Source organism: Festucalex cinctus, chromosome 5 (assembly GCF_051991245.1).
Source record: "Festucalex cinctus isolate MCC-2025b chromosome 5, RoL_Fcin_1.0, whole genome shotgun sequence".
Classification (NCBI taxonomy): domain Eukaryota; kingdom Metazoa; phylum Chordata; class Actinopteri; order Syngnathiformes; family Syngnathidae; genus Festucalex; species Festucalex cinctus.
Window position 1 is genome coordinate 20,204,446 of NC_135415.1, and position 20,350 is coordinate 20,224,795.

At 37.5% G+C, this 20,350-nt stretch overlaps 1 protein-coding gene across 1 annotated transcript; it reads left to right on the plus strand.

Annotated features, from left to right (window-relative positions):
* Positions 1 to 1,876: 1,876 nt before the first annotated feature.
* itga2.2 (integrin, alpha 2 (CD49B, alpha 2 subunit of VLA-2 receptor), tandem duplicate 2) lies at positions 1,877 to 19,438 on the plus strand. The gene is made up of 30 exons (XM_077522782.1): positions 1,877 to 2,019; positions 3,360 to 3,483; positions 3,808 to 3,917; positions 4,023 to 4,114; positions 5,614 to 5,728; positions 5,858 to 5,985; positions 6,078 to 6,226; positions 6,306 to 6,456; positions 7,290 to 7,455; positions 7,572 to 7,648; positions 9,031 to 9,169; positions 9,261 to 9,406; positions 9,492 to 9,635; positions 10,429 to 10,632; positions 10,708 to 10,838; positions 11,023 to 11,186; positions 11,264 to 11,415; positions 12,030 to 12,140; positions 12,547 to 12,632; positions 13,225 to 13,366; positions 14,015 to 14,098; positions 14,182 to 14,258; positions 14,360 to 14,443; positions 15,182 to 15,284; positions 15,372 to 15,482; positions 15,565 to 15,675; positions 15,774 to 15,887; positions 15,962 to 16,051; positions 16,132 to 16,248; positions 17,652 to 19,438. The coding sequence occupies exons 1-30, from the start codon at positions 1,980 to 1,982 to the stop codon at positions 17,715 to 17,717; spliced, it is 3,528 nt and encodes a 1,175-aa protein (XP_077378908.1). The 5' UTR covers positions 1,877 to 1,979; the 3' UTR covers positions 17,718 to 19,438.
* Positions 19,439 to 20,350: the final 912 nt, after the last annotated feature.

Below are 20,350 nucleotides of genomic sequence, written 5' to 3' on the forward strand. Positions count from 1 at the left end.
TCCTGAGGAAGTTGAAACAGAGCCAGTGTTCATTATATAGGGACACAGTTGTACATCTACTGGAAGTAATGGGAAAAAGAAGACTGACTCAAGCATTTTGTCATTCATGAATCTGGAACAAGAGAGTCAAAAGGGACCAAAGCAATGGGCATGTGTGACTTTAGTGTTGCTATGGCTATTTGGTTTGTAAAGAAGTGGCATTGGTAGTGTAGTAGTCCACAAAGCTGACTTAGTGTAAGCTGCGGGATCAATTTCCAGTCCCTCATCTTGAGACTACACCTGTACTTTTTAGGCCCAAGAAAGATCATACCTTGAAGTCCATTTTGGACCGCAAGGGTCGGACTGGACCACTATTGTATATATTTGTAAAATGACGACAAATGATCTTAGCATGTCTGAGTAGTTCACCACATGGTTTACACTCCATTCATAGTGTACAAAAAGAGCAGGTGCTTGTATATGTCTCCTCGATGGCGCATCATGACTTGGGCTGAATCATGAACAGGAGTTTTGTTTGTTCTGTGTACTCTCTGCCTCCCCCGAGACTTTTACAAGCGTGGACACTTATCTGAGACAGGCTGCTGACTAACTTACGCTTCATCCTCCTGCTTCAAGGTTTGGGTGCGTTTCTCGTAAAAAGATAACATATTAATGTCTTCTGACGTTCAGCCACCCTACATGTTTTATGTCTAATGATAGTGTTGTAAAATTGATTTTAGTCAACCGTTGTATATGCTCAGACTTCTTCAACAGTGACAATCTGAGTCAGCAAAGTCTGACGAAGACTTAAGCCCCTCCCTCTCACACAACATAGCAAAAATTCATGTGTATCACAGTCTTTTTGGTCAATTCCCAAACGTCATCTCATTTTTGCTCAGTCAAGTTCAACCTCCCCATCAACAAGTAACTAGTCTTGCTATTATGGCCCTAAGAAGCCGCATCTTTCAAATGCCACATGCCCAGTCCATAACAAAGACTTTTTTGTTAAAACTCCATAATGTCTGAATTTTGATGATGTCATCAGGGTTGCTTCACCCAGAACACGTCAGGGGGAAACTCAGCAACTCTGAAAAGTCTTCCTCAAATGTTGCATTCAATGTGTAGAATGTGACGTTTGTGGACATGATTATGAAATCGAGGTGGCCAATGAGCAACTTTCCTGTTTTCAACTGAAATATTCTTATGGAAATGTATACACTCACTGCATGAGACACCTCATTGCAGATCCTGTAATATGATTGACATCATTGAGTTAACGTAATTGCTTATATCATGTTTAAACAGTTTTGTAAAACAAGTGTCTAGCTGACTGCATTTAACTTTTGTGTTGGTTCAATAAAGTACTATTGCAGATAGAGAAATTCTATTTTATTTATTTTTATTTTTATTTATTTTTTATTTAGATGCAAATATATGTAGACTCCCTACAGACCAAACTCTTTTTGGTCACTTGCATTTTGCTTTTGATCTACAAAATTAAAAATTAATAATAATAATAATAATAATACAATAAAACTACGTATACAGTATTTAGTCCAAATCTATGCCCCTACAAACTACAACTATTAAAAGTAAACTTGAGAAATACCAAAAAAGTAAATGTTTTGTAAGCTCTTGTTTCGGATCTCAAAACTGTCTGTTAAGCAGACGTGCCTATGTTGTGACCGAATTGTGTATTTTATTTATTTATTTTTTTAATCTCAACTATTTAAAAAAATAAATAAATAATACAGATCATTTACAGGCTGTAGTTATATTAACATGCATTGTAGCTGTTTCCTAACTTGCTTCCTTTTCCTCCTAGTTCAGGCATCAGGGGCACGTACATCGCTGAGTCAAAGTTACCACAGACACAACATACGCACACGCAGGAAGAAGAAGCGCAGGTTCTTAACGTGCGTCAGTGCCTGCTAATCACCGAGCCGAGCCTCTGCTGCGGCTGCATTGAGGCGCTTCCGTCAAATGGAATAAAGTTGACCATGGAGTACTTCGTCGTCTGCTTTGTGTTCATTGTCATTAGTGAGTACTGAACAATTTTTCTCCTTGAATTTATCTCCTCTGGGATGCGCATGCTCCGAAGTCTCTGCCCTATGCGTAGCCTATATGTTCCCTTACAATCGTATAATGTTATCCTTTTTTTTTGCTTATAAATGGGCTGCAGCAGATAAGGCGATTAATGCATCACATTTCCGATTATACGTCAGCGTTACGAAATGACATTCTTGTATCCGCAGTGTAGCAAATAAAACGTGATTTTAAAAAGTGATGTACAAGTTAGTTAGTGTTGGGGGTAAACGGGCGTGGTTGTGCTGGTGAACGTTCACATTCCTAACCTCTTGTGCCTGTGTGGACTTGTGTGGCTGTGATAGAGTCCATGTCCTGCAGGGGCAAGTTCACAACTTCATATTGATGCACTTCCTACTGTTTATGGAGGAGCAACACAATTTTGCTCCTTTGTGGGCACACGATATGCAGTAGAACCTCACATTTGTTGTCAAGCTTCTTGTTTTGTGTTGCCACCTTGAGTCAAAGCTCACTGCTTGCATTATTGATTAAGCTCCTAAACAACTTCTTTGCTTGATACTGAGGCATTTTGTCCCGTTCACATTTGCAGGATTTTCTTTAAATCATTTACAATATGTAATATTTGACACCTGCATTTTCTGTTGTGCTTATCCACATTATGGTGACATACAAACCACCGTTCACAAATATAGACAATATAGAGTAGGGGCCACCCTTAAAAAAAAAAAAAAAAAAAAAAAAAAAAAAAAACTTAATGCAAATGGATATACTACTGTGATACACGCTTCTTAATAATAATAATAATAATAATAATAATAATAATAAAATGTGCTCAAATTACCTGTAATAATTTTATTGTTACTAATAATCGGTGATATTCATTTATGTAAACACTGGTCACGTGCAGGATTTCACATAATTATGAAACAGGTAAGTATTAATATGTAATACATGGGGGGAAGAGGTGCGTTACTTTGTGCCGGTGGGCAACAAGGAGGTGACCCTTGATTTATAATCTTCAATAATCAAACACGTACTCTTGAAATGTCGAGGGAAATCAGGGTACTTGGACAAATACATGTAAGTACTGGGAAAACACGCAAACTCCAACCAGGATTCAAACCAAGATCAAAGAACTGTGAGGCAGACATCTCCACCACAAAAAAAAGCTTCCATTTGGTGTTTGCCTTAAATGAGCTTGCAGTTTAAAAAAAAGCAAGGTAAATCTCATAAATGATAAAAGTGGGCCTATTATATTGTACGAGAGGTTGGAAATGGCACCATCTTAGTATTACTGTAAATACCGATTTGTTTATTCATGTGTCTTCCACTAGCTGACAGAATCTACCTCTCGCACTCTTTCAACGTGGGCACTGCGGGGGCTAAGATTTTCAGCGGTTCGCCTATCGAGGAGTTTGGCTACACGGTCCAACAGGCTGCCAACCATGAGGGCAAATGGTAACAATCATTCACAGGTTTTCTTCAATGACCCGTCATTACTTCCTCATGCTTTCAGACGTTGCTAAATGTGTTAGTGTTGTTGGGAATGTTGAGGACTTCAGTATGAGATTAGTCCTCACCATACACTGATTCATCGTCTAGAGGAGTGAGTTGTTTGCTTTTACCGAGCTTTGAGTGTTCAGCGTCTGAGAAAGCTGACCCGAATACAGCTTATACTTCTTAGGTGATGTTTTTTTTTTTTTTTTGACAAAGTAAGCCTAATTTTATTTGCCCACAACACTGTGACAAGCAACAATGAGATAAATGTTTTTGTCTATATAGGCTTCTGGTTGGTGCTCCTTGGAGTGGTTATACTCAAAACAGGAAGGGAGATTTGTACAAGTGTCCGGTGTCAGGGTCCAGAACCAGCTGCGACAAGCTCAGCCTTGGAGGTGAGGTGTGGCTTCTTGCTCTAACCTTTGAGCCTCACCTGTTGCTGCTCTCTCAGCAAATACAATGTGTGTCATTCTAAAATCCCTTTTCAAATATCCCCACAGATTCCATCAATATTCCAGATGTGACAAACGTCAACGTCAACATGTCTCTGGGCATGACCCTGACCCGTATGCCTGCGGTCAATGGTCTGATGGTACATATCCATCCATCTGTCTGTCTATCAATTGACAATATTGTGAAGGCGATACTGTGCATTTAAAAAGAAGAAATACATTTGTGGTAGGAATGTGGATGCAAACAGAGGGACAGGAAGGAGACTGAACAGGCCGATTAAAAATAAAAGGATGTGTTGGTATCTCACGCTCTTCTGGACACAATAGGAAGTGGGTGAAAGGAGGATGCTGAAAAAAATATCTCACCACTTACATGAGACAGTGGCTGGCATTATTAGCAGTCAACAACGTACAGATGTAACATTGTTTTTAATGTTGCATTCAGTTCTTTGTTCTATATTAATATAGTGCATTTTTATTGTTTCCCCTTGTATACAAGTGCATCACAATTAATACTTCGATTCAAAAAAGTGAAACTCATTATTTAGATTTTACTACACACAGCGCCTTAGTATATATTATGTATAAAGTGTTTTTATTTTTTAGATGTAATTTTGAGGATTAGAGTTTACAGCTAGAGAAAACCCCAAATTTATCTAAAAAAAAAGTGATGTATTAAACAATCAAAATTATTTTTAATACAGAAATTAATTGGCCAACTAAAATGTATTTCCATGTTGTGTGTTTAAATTAATTTCTATGAAAGCATGCCGTTTTTATCCACGACAATAATGATAAATTAATCAGGTATAGTTTAAAGTGTAGATATTGTTTTTGTGGTAAAAAAAAAATATTTTTGCTCAGCTTTCCAAAAAAATGAACATTTGTATGTAATACCTAAACTTCTGAACAATAGTGTTAACTGTACAGTGTACCCCTGCATACTTATGGTTCGACATCCACAGAATGGAAGTAAAAACAAAAATAAAAATAAATAAATAAAAAAAAAATAATCTCCAATATTTTGGAGATTAAAATATTTTTTCATATTTTAAAAATGTTTTCATTTTGGATTTTTGTTCCCCCCATTTTCTCCGTTTTTTGATGGAAAATACATAATGAATGATAGTTGTTTTTTTTTAAGTTAAAAAAAGAAAAAAAGAAAAAGAAAAAACGCTTTTCAATGGGCATCAATTATATATGCAGCTGGCAGGGGTGTATACAAACTATACATATTTATATACAACTGATAGTTTTCATGGACATGTGACCCCAAACCTAGGAAGCATATATTTATATTTATATTTATATTTATATTTATATTTATATTTATATTTATATTTATATTTATATTTATATTTATATTTATATTTACATTATTTTTTATATTTATATTTATGCCCTGCGAGTGGCTGGCGACCAGTTCAGAGTGTAAACCACCTACTGGCCATAGCCAGCTGAGATAGGCTCCAGGAACCCCTGCGACCCTTGTGAGGAGTAAGCGGTTCAGAAAATGGATGGATGGATATTTATATTTATATTTATTTATTTCCGGCATCTCACACTTTACCCTACGACTCAAGTGCCTCCCGTAAAATAGAAAATTGTTCAAAAGGAAACTTTTTCTTCCATCTTACAGGTATGTGGTCCCCTTTGGGCACAAAAGTGTGGTGATCAAAACTACTACCCTGGAATATGCTCAAGACTGAGCCCCCTTTTTCAGCCTCAACCTGCCTTCGCTCCTGCTGTACAGAGTGAGTGCCTCTAAAACAACTGTTATCAACATACACTGCATATAATACTGTATAGTATACCACCTAATCATACTCAGCGTCAGTTGTGTGAGGCTGTTTAGTTTAGATGTTGTTTATCCTCGTCTCCAGCTTGCGGAGGGCCGATGGACATTGTGATCGTACTGGACGGCTCCAACAGCATCTATCCCTGGCCCCCAATGACGGATTTCATTAAGAAACTCTTACCATCTCTTGAAATCGGACCTCAAAACACGCAGGTGACACCATGTTTAGAATCTTTTTTTTGCGGATGTTAAATGGAAAAACAATCATCATCTCATCATCGCAATGCGTGTTTGTGTGTGGCCAGGTCAGTGTCATTCAGTATGCCGTCCAGCCCAAGGTTGAATTCACGCTCAACCAGTATAGAACCAGAGATGAGTTGCTGAATGCAGCATCCAACCTCAAACAAATGGAAGGTTCCTTGACCAATACGTTCCATGCCATTCAATATGCCAGGTTAGTCTTGTAGTATGACCTTCTTCTGTGCACATATACACATTTAATTGTTTATCCATGTGTGTGTTTTCCCCTGAAGTCAGTGGGGTTTTAATCCAACCTACGGTGGCCGGCCGGGTGCTTCAAAAGTCATGGTGGTGGTCACCGATGGCGAGTCCCATGATTATGCCATCAGAGATTCAGTCATCGCTGAATGTGAAAAGCAAGGAATCACACGCTTCGGTATCGCTGTAAGTTGCAAGTTGTCATGTTTCCTCTGACACAAGAGCGCTAATGAGGAGCAGTCAACAGCCAGGATTTTTTTTTTTTAGGGACATTACGAAGTAGCCAAACATTTTAAAAAAAGAAAAAAAAAAGGAGACCCTCATTACAAAAGTTCTGGGTCACGAACTATTCAAGTCAAATTCAGGCCTGTTTTTTTGTTGTTGTTTTTTTGTATTTAATCAAAGCGTAAAATGTAACCAGGCAAAAAGCATGTAATATTTCACAAACACAAACAACTCTGATTATTTTCCAAATTGTACTGTAAGATATTAAACTATGAGGTAACTAAGCAGTGTAATCGGCACGTAAATTAATCTTCATGGCTGACCAGTTTGTTCTGCGCTGAACCAGCAACCAAATCAACAGTTTTTAACAAAACAGGCCAGTTCAATTCAGTTCAATTCTCTTTTTTTCTTTAAAAAATAAAAAAAAAACATTCAGACTTTCAATTTTGAGGCGACATAATGCTGAACAGCTCCCGCAGAGTGAGAAAGGGGTGGAGTTTTACACTTCTTTGACAATTGTAATGTCAAAAAGTTATCATGAGCTGTTTTTAACATTTTAAATTGGTTAATAATTTCCAAAAATAACAGACTGTGAGGGGACAGACCGATAGTGTAGCTTCCTGAAGAAATATGAAATTGACCATTTTTGGACTTATGGGTTTTGTTTTGTTTTGTTTTTTCCACTTTTACTCCACTATCTGTGTAAGCTTCAGTTTTTAAGTGTTTTGTTTTCCTGATGTTAGTCAACTCGCTGGCCACTCACACACTGAACTATTTTCTCCTTTTCTCCCTAGGTGCTGGGTTATTACACCAGAAACAACATCGACACTGAAAACCTCATCAAAGAAATCAAATCCATCGCCAGCTTGCCCACAGCAAATTACTTTTTTAACGTGTCCGAAGAGGCGGCCCTGTCCAACATCGCTGGAACGCTGGGCAATCGCATCTTCAACATAGAAGGTGCATATTATTTCTCGTGTTGTCATTTACTCAGCACGTCACGTTTGATTCTTATCCAGGCAGGTCTCGACATGTCCGCTCATCTTTTCATTCTTTTCTGTTTGTGTTCACTAAAGGTACAGGAAAGGGGGGCGACAATTTCAAGATGGAGATGTCGCAGGTGGGCTTTAGCGCTGACTACTCCAGCAAAAAGGTACATCAATACTTTCGTTTGATAATTTCCCAGGTAAAAAAAAAAAAGAAGAAGCTTGTCTCCATCTGCTAAAGCCAATCTGTGGCTGGGTTTTCCTTCTGGACCTGGATTTCCCCAACGCTGCTTGGAATTGTAAAATGTTATAAACAGCAATCATGTTAACCATAAATACACCTGTAAAATTATATTTTTCAGTTGTCCTGGAGCAAAACTTCAAAAACTCTACCTAGCAACAGATGATGTGAAGGAAAAATAATAGTCATCTTTGTTTGCTTTGTAAAATCATAAAAATGTTGGGTCTCTCTCGTGTTATTAGTTGACATGATTAATTGGCTTGATTAATAGTTTTAATTTCAATTTTAGATGGCAGAAAAATACTTGGGATAGTCTTTTTTTTTTTTTTTACATTAATGGATATGTTGTACAGCACTTGTTTTCACAATGAAACGTTAAATGTAACAAATACCATAGTTGACGTCAAAATAGTCTTCTTTTAAGACAATAAACTAGTTGAGAGTAGGGGTTAATCATATTATTCAATGAATTGCATTTGCTACCTAACGTGCACATTTAAAGTTTGAAGTCAACTAATCACTAATCACTTGTTTTTGGCATCTCATCTTCGATTTGGCCACTTTACAGAGTACTTCCGACTTCCACGTCGCTAGCTTATAACCAGTGTTGTTATAGTTGTGTATTTTTCATTATAGTTTAGATTTTATTTCGTTTTGACATTTTTTTCCCCCAAATTCAATTAGCTTTAATTAGTTTTTAGAATAGAATTATTATTAGTTTTTATTAGTTTTAGTTTTTGTTGAAAATGCTTAGTTTTAGTTCAGTTGTTATTACTTTTAGTTTTATTTATTTATTTATTTATTTATTTATTTATTTATTTATTTATTTATTTATTTTAATATAATCTTATTTGTTAAGTGCAAGTTTTTTTTAAAGGTCACAATAAGTATTGTTCATTATTCAAAAAAAGATCAAATGTATTAACTTACTCACAATACGATATCGCTACAAGTTATAACGAACGCTCTTTGGAGCAGCTGAATGTCCAATCAACAAGTTAACACTGTCTTCATACATTTGCGTGGGTTCAAGAGTACAAACTTATGCTGGTTGTAGATGAAAATAGCGGTTAACCTGGCCAGCTTTGGCTATTCCAGTTGCCTCATCTTGAAATATTCATACCAGCTGGACCACAGGACATTGTGCCTCAATTGCTTCGAGATCCAATTAGTCAACAATCAACTTAATACAATTGACATACATAACAGCTACAATGAAATAAATAAAATAAATATACTGTAGCAGTAAAAAAAAAAAAAAAAAAAAAAAAAATGCTTCACAGCTTTTTGTTCAATTTGCTTTTAAAGGACATGATGATGCTGGGAGCGGTGGGTGCCTATGGTTGGGCTGGGACTGTCGTCCACCAAACGGGCTCAAAAGTGGACGTTCTCCCGGAGTCAGCCTTTGAGGGAACACTTCAAGATAGAAATCACAGCTCGTTACTGGGTATTGAATATTGCATCATATATCATCATGATGACTAGCCACAACATACAGCATACTTCAAGTACTTGATGTTTTACCTGACTTATTGCAGGTTACTCTGTCTGCATGCTGAGTGACGGCACGACAGAATATTTTGTGGCTGGTGCGCCTCGCTCCAACCACTCCGGACAAGTAATCGTCTACAGCTTCAACTCTCGGAAGCAATTCACCATCATCGATTCGGAACGAGGAAAGCAGGTACTCCGACCATCCAGAATCCGGAAAATGCCGTTGATCAGTTTGAAGCAGACAGTAGTGAGCAGCGGAGGCATTTGCGTTGTAGATCGGAGCTTATTTTGGCGGCGTCCTGTGTTCATTGGATGTGGACAAAGATGGGGTGACGGACCTGCTGCTGGTTGGCGCGCCCATGTTTATGAGCGAGCAGAAGAGAGAGCAAGGCCGTGTTTACCTCTTCACGGTCACCAAGGTAACAACGTTCAGCCATTTATCCATTTTCTACTGTTTACTACTTATCCTGTTCAGGGGTTATAAGGGCAATATTTGTACTCAATGGCCATTTTTTTTAAATGGTCCAGGATGAGCTAAGATTAATTAAAAAAAAATAACAATAATAACAAATAAATAAATAAAGTAAAATTATGTAATATTCTGTTAGTTTTAAAAATAAAATAATGAATTAGTTTCATGTTAACGTTTAACAATTAATTAACCAATTGCTTAATACAAGTTTTTAAATGTTAACAGTTTATTTCAAATACTTTTTTAACTGATATTGTCTTCTCTTTTTGTTCTTTTTTTTTTTTACAAAAAATAAAATTAACCAACTATTTAATACAATAAAAAATAAAACTGCCATTTAAATGATCATATATTAAATATTGTACATTTTCTATATCAATTATTGTTATGTTAACATAGTAATAAATATTATTATATGATTGATGGATGGATGGATGGATGGATGGATGGATGGATGGAAATGTTTGTTCATCTGTATGGGGACCATCCCAGGGCTGTGGCAGCTGGCCAATAGAGGGCGCTAAGCTGCCACCATGCCACTTATAATGTCTTATCTGTGAATAAGATGAAATAAAAATGAAATGATAAAATGGAAATGTAGACAGTATCTGTTTTTAGATGAGCAAGATAATTATCATTCGGTTATCTGAATTGTTTGATTTGTGACCTGCAGTAGATCTCTTCAAGAGACTGTTAGCATCACTTCTCATCCGGGTTATTTTCTGTGTTCTTATCTGAAGGGTATCCTGAATGAACAAGGATTCCTCATCGGCTCTCCTCCCACTGAGAACGCGCGTTTCGGGATGGCCATGTCGGCAATCCCCGACCTGGACCTCGACGGTTACAATGATGTTGTTGTTGGAGCGCCCCTAGAGGACAAAGGGAGAGGTGTCGTCTACGTCTACAATGGCAGGAAGAAGACATTAGACAAGCAGTTCTCACAGGTACAGACATGTTCTTGTAGGGTGATAAACGATGGATGCAAATTCCAATCCATGACTCGTTTCCTCTTTTCCCAGAAAATTTACGGCTCGAAAATGGACCCTCAAGTGAAGTTTTTTGGGAGGTCCCTCGATAGCTACAAGGACTTGAATGATGACACTCTCACTGACATCTCAGTGGGTGCATATGGAAAAGTGGTCCAGCTTTGGTGAGACACAGTTAACAACTTTAATAAATAAATGAATAAAAGTTGTTTGACAAAAAATGACAACCAAGCCAGGGTGTACTTTACAACCGGTAAAGTCGCTCACACAAAAAGTCAGCTGGCAATCACCCCCTGTCGAAAATAGATGAACGGATGAAGCTCATGTTTTTTTTTAATCGTCCTCCAGGTCCCGAGGTGTGGCCACGCTCGCAGCCACTGCTTCCTTCAAACCTGAGAAGATCAACATTTTCAGCAAACCTTGTGACGTTAGTGGACGCAAGATGTCATGTTTCGACACCAAACTCTGTTTCAACCCAACCTTTAGACCCCAAAATCCTGTTGGTCCCATTGGTAATTCAAATGAACTTTATTTTATTTTCAACTACATAGTGTAATGGTGAACTCGAAATTGTGTTCTTCCTTTGTAGATATCACCTACACATTGACTCTGGACGCCGATTTGCAGGCTTCTCGTGTGACCTCCAGAGGGCTCTTCATGAAAAACAATGAACGTCTGCTTACAGAGAACACCAAAATATCATCTACAGTACAGTGTCAAGATTTCCAAGTCTACGTACAGGTGTCTAGTTTCTATACTGCTTATTCTGTTGAAGCTCCCGGGAAGCTGGAGACTATCACAGCTGACCTTGAGCAAGGGCAAACGATAACCTGGAATGGTCGCCTCTCAGTCACTGGGCATACATAGAGACAAACATCCAAATACACTTACATTTACGCCATCATCCAATGGAAACTAGACTCACATTATAGTTTAATGGCGGTTTTTGGCATGTGCGTGTTGTGAGGTCGCACAGGGCAGCATTGCTAGGGAAGCAACTTGCTACCTCAACGCTTTTTTTTTTTTTTTTATTGTGTAGAAGCATAACTGTTAAACATTGTCGTGTGTGTTTGCGCCCCCTTGTGGCCATCTGTAGGAGTTCTAGGAGATATGCGTCCCACTAGTTAACTATTACAGATGGACAAGGAAAAGCAAATGTAATGTTTTTTGTTTTTCTTAGTTTTTTTTAACAGTTTTGAGCCTTGATGGGGTTTTGTTTTTCTTAGATATATTGATACTAAAGAAAAGTAGACTGTAAGGTCATGGACAGCAAATATAAATGAGACCTAAAACTTGTGCTCAGTACAAACTTGTTGGACTGAAATGATCACCTTGTATGTTTATTTTTCTATTAGGAAACACCAGATTTTGTCAATTCAGTCAGTTTGAAGGTGGAAATAGAGCAGCAGAACGCCAACGCTAACCCAGTCCTTGACATCTTCTCACCAACCGCCTGGGAGTTTTTCGTAAGTTGACTTTTTTTTTTCTTTCTTTTTTTTTTTTTTTTCTTTGAGGCTCCAGAGTTAATAGTTATTTTGCAGACATATAACCTGATGATTACGGTCTTCAAGGACCTGAATGAGTCACATAAGTGCTCACCTTTTACAACATATTCACTTTTGCAATACAGGAAGTTTTTAATCTTTTGCCACTCAAACATTGATACGCGCAGTATTAAAGCAGTGGTTCCTGACCAGGAAAACCTCAAATTTTATTTATACAGTATATTAAAAAATAAAAATAAAAAAAAATGTTTGTTGGTTGCACTGCGTGTTTTTGTTTTTTTTTCCCCACCTTAGCTCAATTAAAATTGGGAAGCACTGTATGTAGAGAAATATGACATTTGAGTGATAAAGAATTAACCTGTTTCAGATCCCCTTCACTAAAGACTGTGGCTCGGATGAGGTGTGTGTCAGTGATCTGGTGCTGAGTGTGACGACTGACACAAAGGGGTCCAGGTGAGGTTGACTTAACTGGAGGAGGCATACAGCATATTGTGCGTTTATCTTATCATATCTTTACAACGCCAATGACCTGACTCAGTTTTAAGAATGGTTTGTGTAAATGTTTAACTATAAGGGTTGCTTAATACTTAACCCATAAAACCACAACTTGTCTAGGCGTTGTCTATTTGATGTTTATAGTGTTTAGCGTTCGGCCATAACAATGAAACAATGAAAATTGTCTCACATTCTTGATTATTCAATAAATTATTTCAAAATTTATTAAATGGGTTAACCTGTCTAGTATGTCCCCATGTTTTTTGTTTGTTTTTTTTTTCAAAACCACAGTCACATTTTAAAATTATTACTTTTTTCAAATTATTTTTTTAAATAATATTGCATGGCCCAAAATAGTTTGTCAATTACAATTTTGACATGTTTACGTCTCTGGATGCATTGTCCTTAATTAACATTGGAAAATTGCTGATCAAATAATTAATTGACCATTGTTGATTTATGGGGAAAAAATGTGTTTTGATTGCCAAAATGCACAATTTGAATGGCTTTGATTGCATCCCATAATGTGAGCTTACTGTATGTGTTACAGCTCAGCTCCTTTTCTGGTCAGCTCCAATAAGCGGGAGCTGTCCTTCGAGGTCACCGTGAAGAACAAAAAAGAAAATGCTTATAACACTCAAGTGTTGGCCACACATTCGGGCAACCTCTTCTACTCCTCTGTATTTCCTCCTGTAAGTAGTAACTATGTATTTTTTTCTATATTATTATTATTATTATTATTATTATTATTATTATTATTATATTTCCATAGAAACGGCGTGTGAATGTTGAAACGTTGATGCTGAAATGAAATAATGTAGAATTTATTGAAATTTTTGGAGCTGGAGAACGTGCCAACTAAGAACTTTTTTTCTTCAATGCATTCCGTCCTAATTTAGCGAGCACTGATTATATGCTATCAGGTGGTATGCTAACTTTTGCAAAACAACAAACTGAATAGAAAAAAATCCGATTCTGATTGGTGTTTTACATCTGTCCATGTAATCTATCTGGTACTTTGCTCACATAATATATATGAACCTACATATATTAAGTGTGGAAGGGTTAGGAAAATTATAGATTGCCTCTATTAATTTGGGAATGTTGTCTTGGGAAATATGGAATTGCAGGAAAAGTGGTCATTTGGAGACTGTACTTCCGGGAAAATGGGAAATTGGGTACTGTTGAAAATTACTTCCCAATATGTAAAAATGTGATTTGGGGTAAAAGTGGCAATTTTTGGAATTGGAAAATGAATGAGCCAAATAATTTGACACTGTAATCGTTTGAATTGGTTAAGAAATGTAACGGTACAATTATATGGACTGAATCTTTTACAGACAGAAGGAGTGAAATGCACCTCAACGCAAGAGCAAACTATCGTTTGTCAAGTGGGATACCCGGCCTTGAAGAAAGACCAAATGGTGAGTGCAATACAACTGAACTCAGCTCTTTCTTTTCTCTTCCACGTGTGCTAGTTTGCTGAAACTGTCTTGTTTCTTCTCAGATGAAATTTCAGCTCAATTTCGAATACAACCTCAATCAGCCGCTGAATCGGGCAAAGGTCAAGTTTGAGGCTAAAAGGTAAACTATTGGCAATATTGACTAGGAAAAATAATATTGCTCTGTTCTTATTTGACAATAAATCAATCCCTCTGTGATGTTTGTCCTTTGCTGCTTTCCAGTGATAGTAAAGAGCAGGTACCCGCAGACAATAAAGTGGACATGTCCATTCCTCTTCAATATGATGCAGGCATTGTTTTATCCAGGTGAAGTTTTTTATTATTATTATTATTATCATTATTATTATTATTATTATTATTATTATTATTATTATAAACTTATTTAAAAAAAAAAAAACAGTAGGTGGGCCTCCCACTACTTAGATTACAAAACACTTCTTCAATTATTATTATTATTTTTTTTGCAACAGTTTTATAAATATCATATACAACGCAAAATATCAATGAGTAATTATAAAAAAGCTCTAATAACACATAATAGAACATCATAATTGGAAACTCATTGCTGGGCACAATTGGGCACTCATTAGGCCATAAAATAATTGACTAATGCCAGTCAAGGCTCACTCATTTGTTTGAATCACAAGGTAGGGACTCGTGGTCAGCACGAACAGGAAGTTCGACAGATGCCCACTATCGAAATGATTTTAAAAGCCACGAATGGGAACGATACCAGGTATCAGGCCGATAACGGCCTTATTTTTTAGGCATCGGGTACTCATGGAGGCTGCATATATTATATATATGGTATATGGTATATATATTATATATATACCAACCGTCCAGCAATACCTAAAGCGAAGAAAAATCTGACATTAAGTCCTCCGCGCCAATAGTTGGCGCTATACTGCGGCAAATTGACATATCAGTGACTCATCATCAGAAAGAAAGGTTTTATTTATTGTGTTAAATGAAATACTAAGGACATTTGAACCATGCACATACATAACTAAAAAAATGTATTTCCTGTTTTATTTTTTGCAGGAAGTCAAACATCAACTTCTATGTTGCAAATTCAACCACTGCACCTGAAACAAGGGTGAAAACATTGGATGACATTGGACCCGAATTTAACTTCACTGTGAAGGTAAAATAATGAAATACAACACATTCGAACATTCCTAATGTGACTTTTTCAAGGCATAAATCCACTTGAACTTGGTTCATTTCAAAGGTTTCAACAGGAAACTTTCCAGTCAGCCTCCTCTACCTGACCATCTCCCTACCAATGAGCACCAAGGGAGGAAACCCGCTCCTGTATCTCACCAGTGTGGACACGCAAGTCGTGAGTCGTCACATATATTAATGGTGAGGGCCATTAACAGCTGCCTGTTGCTGTAATAGAACGCCAATTACTTTTTGAGCAGGGCGGTTCTGTCAGCTGTGATTCCGGCAGCCTGGTGGACCCACTGAAGATCGGTGTCAAGGACCACCAAGCTTCCTTCACCGAGGAAAGTCTCAGAGGAATCGAGAAGCTGGTTGGTCGCTTCACAGAACGTCATAATTGAACTCATGTGACACCCTTTATTGTGCTTTTACTTAGTATTGGCTGACATGTTGCTTGTTTCATTTCCAGGATTGTCAGAGTGCAAAGTGCGAGCGGATCAAATGTCTCCTCAAAGACGCTGAAGTTAAGAGGGACTACTATGTGAAAGTTAAAACAAGGATTTGGAGTGGCACATTTATTACGGTATTCACCTTAATGAGGTCATGTTGTACCAACTTGGTGGTCATTTTAAAGCTCACCATATGTGTCTGTTTTAGGCGGCCTATCAGACCACGGAGTTGATCTCCACAGTTGAGGTCGAGAGCTCCAACCCCGACTTATTCATCATCCGCCTCAAGGAGCTACCGGTAAAGTCACATGGCATCAGGTTCATGAATTCAAGAGGGACATCATGTATGGAAGACTTTTTGACCTGATGTCTTAACAGGTGGTGGTCACAGTGAGTAAACCAGGAGCGACGGGCGACGTTCCGGTGGGAGTGATTGTTGGCAGCGTGATTGGTGGACTGGTGCTGCTGGGCCTGGCTGTTGCTCTGCTGTGGAAGGTCAGCTCATGTCCACATTTCAGAATATCTCTTGACCAGTAACAGGAATAGACTGGAGCTCTCTGTTTTCCAAAAGATTGGTAATCGCTTAGTTAGTTAGTTAGTTAGTTAGTTAGTTAGTTAGTTAGTTAGTTAGTTAGTGATTATCTAGTTGGATGATCGGTCAGTACATTAGTCAGAAAGCTAGTTTGTCAGTCAGCTAGTAGGCACTCATTCAACCAATATGTTAGTTAGTTAGTTAGTTAGTTAGTTAGTTAGTTAGTTAGTTAGTTAGTTAGTTAGTTAGTTGCTGAGTGCTTGTCTGGTTGGATGATCAGTCGGTCAATTAGTCAGAAAGCTAGTTGATTAGACAGTCTGTTAATTAGTTTGTCAGTCAGCCAGTAGTCACTCATTCAACCAATATGTTAGTTAGTTAGTTAGTTAGTTAGTTAGTTAGTTAGTGATTATCTAGTTGGATGATCGGTCAGTACGTTAGTCAGAAAGCTAGTTGTCAGTCAGCTAGTAGGCACTCATTCAACCGATGTGTTAGTTAGTTAGTTAGTTAGTTAGTTAGTTAGTTAGTTAGTTAGTTAGTTGCTGAGTGCTTGTCTGGTTGGATGATCAGTCGGTGAATTAGTCAGAAAGCTAGTTGATTAGACAGTCTGTTAATTAGTTTGTCAGTCAGCCAGTAGTCACTCATTCAACCAATGTGTTAGTTAGTTAGTTGGTTGGTTGGTTGGTTGGTTGGTTGGTTGGTTAGTTAGTAGACAGTTGGTCTGTTGGTTAGACAGATGCTTGGTTGCTTGGTTGGTTGGTTAGTTGGTTGGTTGGCTGGCTGGCTGGCTGGCTGGCTAGCTAGCTAGCTGGTCAATTAGACCATCAGCCAGTTAATTAGATTGTTTTGTCTTTTTGCTGCTCATTTGACCGGTTGGTTGGTTGGTTGGTTGGTTGGTCATATATAATTTAGTCAGTTGGTCATTCAGGTCAATTCATTAGTCACTGAGTTAGACACTATTCCCTGGTGACTAGTTTGTTGGTTGGCTAGATGATCAGCCGCTTAGTTAGTAACTTAGTTACTGAATTAGGCATTCTTTTTTTTCCAGTTCTTTCGTTAGTTACAGACTCAGTAAGTTTATCAGTCTGTCTGTCAGTGAGTTTTTCAGTCCGTCGGCTTGTTATTCAGTCAGTCAGTTAATCCATTAATCTTTTTGCTAGTTATTCCGTCAGTTAGTAAGCAAGCATCATCAAATCATGGCGCAATTGAGCTATTTATTCACACTGGATTTGTGCCCTACAAATGATGGCGTAAGCAGTCATAAAATGCTCTCTCTCCCCAATCCAGTTCATGCTTTTCTACTGCCATCTAGTGGATGTATATCAAATTGACAGTCAGTGACATTCACTGTGTGCATTTTTTCCTCTAGTTTGGATTTTTCAAAAGGAAATACCAGCAGCTGCAAAAAGAAGCAGACGAGGATGGGGTGTTGTGAGCTGCCACCACGTCAAACAGGTCACGTCTTCATTCTCCACTGGATGTCCGTCCAGTGTGCTTACTGGTACTTCTCAAGTGTGTTGACCAACAAAAGCTCTCGCTCTCCTCCTGTTTGGTCCTTTTACACAAGTCATTTGGATATGTGAAGAGACTTCTATCCCCCGTTGAACAATTGAAAAAGAAAAACAAGATCATTCATTCCTTTTTGTACCCCATAAATTTAACACTGGTGTTTTGTTTTGTAACCAAAAAAAAAAAAAAAACTTGCACAACACCATCATGGATCTACTGTACCCTAGATATATATTTTTTTTTGGAGCACACAAACGGTGGTGCGCTGTGTGCATAAACTACTGGCATGACTGATACTCAGGGCTTTTTGTAAATTGTGGTGGGGCCGCATGGTGAAATAGCTTGGTGTTCGAATCTCTGCAAATGTTTTCTTTTTTCCAACATTACAAAAATATGCATGTTAGGTTAATTGAAAAATCGAACTTGTCCATAGGTGTGAATGTGAATGGTTTTATGTAGCCAACTGGTCCCCTCCCAAGAAGCACCACCCTGTGCGGCTGCACACGTTGCACATGTCAAAAATCTGCCATGGATGCAGTGTTGGTACAATTCCCATTCAGTGATGGTGCGTGTGTGAGTGTAAATGGCTGTTTGTCAAATGACGGCAAGCACTATAGACATGGATGGATGGATGGATGGATGGATGGATAATTATTGTAAGATAGAGCATGTTGTTTCTTTTCTGTATATATTTTTATTGTATATACTGTATGAAATAATGGCTACAGTTTTGTAGTTGAATGGTTTAAAAGGTTGTGTCAATGAGTGACATTTTTTTACGTTTGTTTATTTTATTTTGTTTTGTTTATTTTAAAACTGGATGGTCTTGAATAGGCACCAAGCAATGGTCCAATGCTTACAACACTATCAAATGTAAAAATGACCAAAAGTAATCTTAACTCTATATAACTGTCTTTTTTTTTTCTTTTTTTTTTTTTTTGTAACGTTTGTGTCCCAAGCTCAAACTGGTTTGTCACAAGGCGGCACAAGTGTGTATTAGCACACTTTCACCACAAGAGAGCAGCAAATATCTAAATTACTGATTGACATTCCTCAGCGGTTTTCCATGGGCCAGTTTGACTTTTTTTTTCTTCTTTGTCAATGACAAATTAAGACACACTTATGACTATATTTTGACTTACCTTTTCTTCTTATTTAAGAAAAATTAAACCACAGCCCACTGCTTTTACTCATTGATCTCAATAACATAAGTTTTAACTATCAATGTTTTGAGTGAACTGTCCTTTTAGAATGTGTGTTTTTGTTTTTATGGAGAATTTTGTATTATATATATCTTAAGGAATCTGCTTGTACATCACAGTTCTGTATATGTGGACATTGTTGATAAAAAAAAAAAAAGACAGGTACAGCCACAATGGTACAATGTAAATCTCAAATAATTCACATTGTCCAGCATTAGTTTACCTTTGATTGCACTTTGTCTTTATTTATTTATTTTTTTAGTGGTGGCTGTTTTCTTTTGTGTTGTGGAATGGATTTGAATGTTTCCCAGACGACTTAATTTGGATTTAATCTGGAGTGCGGCATGAATTTTATTAATGGGCGCCTACTAAACACAAAGTGTTTTTATTGTTGTACAAGCAAGCTGCAAAGAAGTGAATAAATGTCTCCCACTTGGCATCAACAGTCATGCTCATTTGATTGGCGCTGTCAGAGATGTTTTCATTCATTTCCAAGTTAACCATTGTGGTTGTAAAACTACACTGCATCATAAAGACAGCTGCTAATAATTATACCTTACAATCTCAGAGTGCTGCAAACTACGCCCACGGTTAATAAGCATATGGTGAAATTAATACCTGTCGTGGCAATCAAAACTGAGCATTAATTATCTTGTAGTTTCCTTCCAACTAACCCTTCTGCAGCTTTTCTCATCTGGAGGCCAAATGTTGCTTGAATGAAAAGCTGATGAAGCATCACACACATGCACAAACGCATACACGCCTCCTGATTGACATTCAAATGAATGATTAATTGCCATGCACAGGGAATTTGCACAAGTCAAACTGGCACTTAATACAGTTGCACTGCGTTAAGCTTTCAAAGAGGCAGCTTTGTTTTATTGTGCAGTTTTACAATTTAACATTTGCATTGATCTAAAAGTGGGTTTTACCGCATGTTGGTAAAGGATAATGCGTTTTATTAGGGTGGTCCCAATAAATCACACATTCTAATCACTCATTTTTGTGTTAGACTCACTTGGCATTGGAGGAGAATTGTGCAATTAGTTTGATAACAATTTTCAGTTTAGCAATGATTTCATGAAAAAATCTTTTCAAGTGTTTACATTTTCCAAATGGACATCAACGTTCTTAGGAAATCACAATGTCTGATCACTGGTGAGCTATTTTTAGCACTGGCCTGCAGGCTACTCATGTGGTCCCATGCATGTGAATGCACATATTCATGACCCCTGATTTTTGTTTGAGAAAAAAAAAAAAAAAAGCCACTTGAAGTCGCAGCGCAATTATTATTATTTTTTTTTATGAATGATGCAATATGAATGAATTAATCAATGAGCTATATTTGACTACATGT

Coding starts and splice junctions, on each gene's coding strand:
- itga2.2 (XM_077522782.1), top strand. CDS start 1,980: ATGGAGTACTTCGTCGTCTGCTTTGTGTTCATTGTCATTA. Junction 4,115..5,613: donor CTGCGGTCAATGGTCTGATG/GTACATATCCAT, acceptor TCCATCTTACAG/GTATGTGGTCCCCTTTGGGC. Junction 14,444..15,181: donor GCAGGCATTGTTTTATCCAG/GTGAAGTTTTTT, acceptor TATTTTTTGCAG/GAAGTCAAACATCAACTTCT.